The sequence below is a fragment of the Chaetura pelagica genome, unplaced genomic scaffold (genome assembly GCF_000747805.2).
Source record: "Chaetura pelagica isolate M959 unplaced genomic scaffold, ChaPel_1.0 scaffold114, whole genome shotgun sequence".
NCBI classification, from domain to species: domain Eukaryota; kingdom Metazoa; phylum Chordata; class Aves; order Apodiformes; family Apodidae; genus Chaetura; species Chaetura pelagica.
In genome coordinates this window covers 443,929-445,825 of record NW_009952968.1, presented here as the reverse complement: position 1 = coordinate 445,825, position 1,897 = coordinate 443,929, and the positions used below count along the sequence as shown (strand labels likewise).

At 48.3% G+C, this 1,897-nt stretch overlaps 1 protein-coding gene across 1 annotated transcript in view; it reads right to left on the bottom strand.

Annotated features, from left to right (window-relative positions):
* Positions 1-1,897, bottom strand: part of POC1A (POC1 centriolar protein A) — a 57,350-nt gene that overhangs the window by 50,902 nt on the left and 4,551 nt on the right. Inside the window, exon 3 of the mRNA XM_009995838.1 lies at positions 665-749. Coding sequence (XP_009994140.1) covers positions 665-749 — 85 coding nt within the window. The remainder of the gene's footprint in view (positions 1-664; positions 750-1,897) is intronic.

The window sequence follows — 1,897 nt, the reverse complement described above, 5'->3', positions numbered from 1 at the left end:
GGGAAAGAGGGGGCCCGAAACAAGCTGGATTCATTTTCATTTCCTTGCAGCTTCCAGACTGTTCTATAAGTTGCAAGATCCAGAATAGGACCTGCTAAGACCACTGCATTTCTGTTTATTCATGCCTACTGCACCCATTGCCTACCACGTATTTTGCCTCAAATAACCACTGGTGCCTTATCTTCTCTCTGAGCCAAAGCCACGTCCCTGTGCCACGCAAGCTGAATGGTGACTTCAACAAGAGCCAAAATCCCTCCTGGTTCCTACTCAAAGCACATACAAGAGGTTATTGAGCAGCAACTGGGACAGGAGCTATGCCATGACACCATAGGCAGCTGGAGGGCAGAATAGGAAAATGGAGAAGAAAAAGTTTTACCTTATTTGACTGCACAGTAAAGTAAGGTACATGAAATGACAAGCAACAGTAGACGTCCCTAAAGCTTTAGCAGAATGTACATGATCTGCCTCTGTGGTTCAGAACAGGATTTTTTTTTCCTCAAGACACAGAAATGTTAATCACAATATTCCCAAAAATCTCATAATCGCAAAAAGAAGTTCTTTGCTCTTGCAGAGCTCAGTACCTCCAGTGCTTCCTCCAGTTAACTAAAGGGGAGAAGCTCTTTCTTGTATACTCTGGCCATCAAAACACTGAGAGACTATTTACCCAATTGCTTTTTATTGAGACTGAAGTCCACGCTAGTGATAGCATCTCTGTGGCCTTTGAAGTGTCTCTCCAAGGATGGATCTTCCTAAAAAGACAATAACGTTCAGACATTATAGATTAAGAACCATCTTTGCACAATAAAATCACCTTATTTCTGTGACAAGTTAAACAAGCCACATCTTTCTCCCACAAAAGCCAGGTAGAAATATGAACATTGTGCCACATAAAATGTGAATTTCACATGTATCAACAAATTTTAAGAGGCAAGTTTTCCAAGCTGGTAATCCTCCTGGATCTTAGGTGGTCCCTGGAATCATTTGTGCGTTTTTACAACATGCTGCTGGTGCAGGGACCCCAAAACTGACTTAGGAAAAGATTAGTCATGTCAATGAGCACCTGAGCAGGTCATTAAGCTCAGCATTGCTCTGACGGCTGCTAATCTCAGACAGGGTCAGCCAAGAGGCCATTGAGCGCAGAAGGGACAAATTTGCAGGACTTAACACACCTGCTGAAAAAGACAGGTAGAATCAGAACTACAGCTAACAGACTTGACCCACGACTGTTCCCCTGTGGCTGGGGAATACACTGTGTACTTCCACAGCACCTTGCTGCAAAAGCTAAAGCCCAAAGTCAAAAAAACAAAACAGTAAGAGAATTGTTATAAGAGGTTGTAACAGTTGAAAAATCTCTAGACTTCAGAACAGGCTGAGCAGCCTTCAATCCCTGCTCTCATACACACAGTCTCTGCCTCCCTGGCAACCATCACTACAGCCTGCTCCCTTTCAGGACTTGAACCCAGGCTCAGAGCAGGGCTGATCTTCCCCAAAACTCAGCACTAGCCCTCCCCAGACCCGGAGCTTCCTGCACCAACCTCCACCACCAGCCCAGAGGTGCCCCTGTCCCCAGCCATAGACCAGTCCCAGCTGCAACAGCACCCCAAGACTTAGGGCTGCCCCCCTAAGATCCAACAGCATCAAGCCCTCCCAGGCCAGCTCTGTCTCCAGTCCCTCCCAGCCCCGACTGCATCAGGCCACCCCACAGACCAACTCCAGCAGCACTGACACCTGCCCTCAACCCAGAACTGCCTGACACCACCACTCAAAGACCCCAGGCCTTCCTGCACAGCCTAGTCCAGCAGCAGCAGGCACTCCCCCCCAGCAGGACACCAGGCCTGCCCCCTCCCCTCACCCAACGCACCAAGCACCATCTCCTTCCCCAAGCCCTGCAGCGACC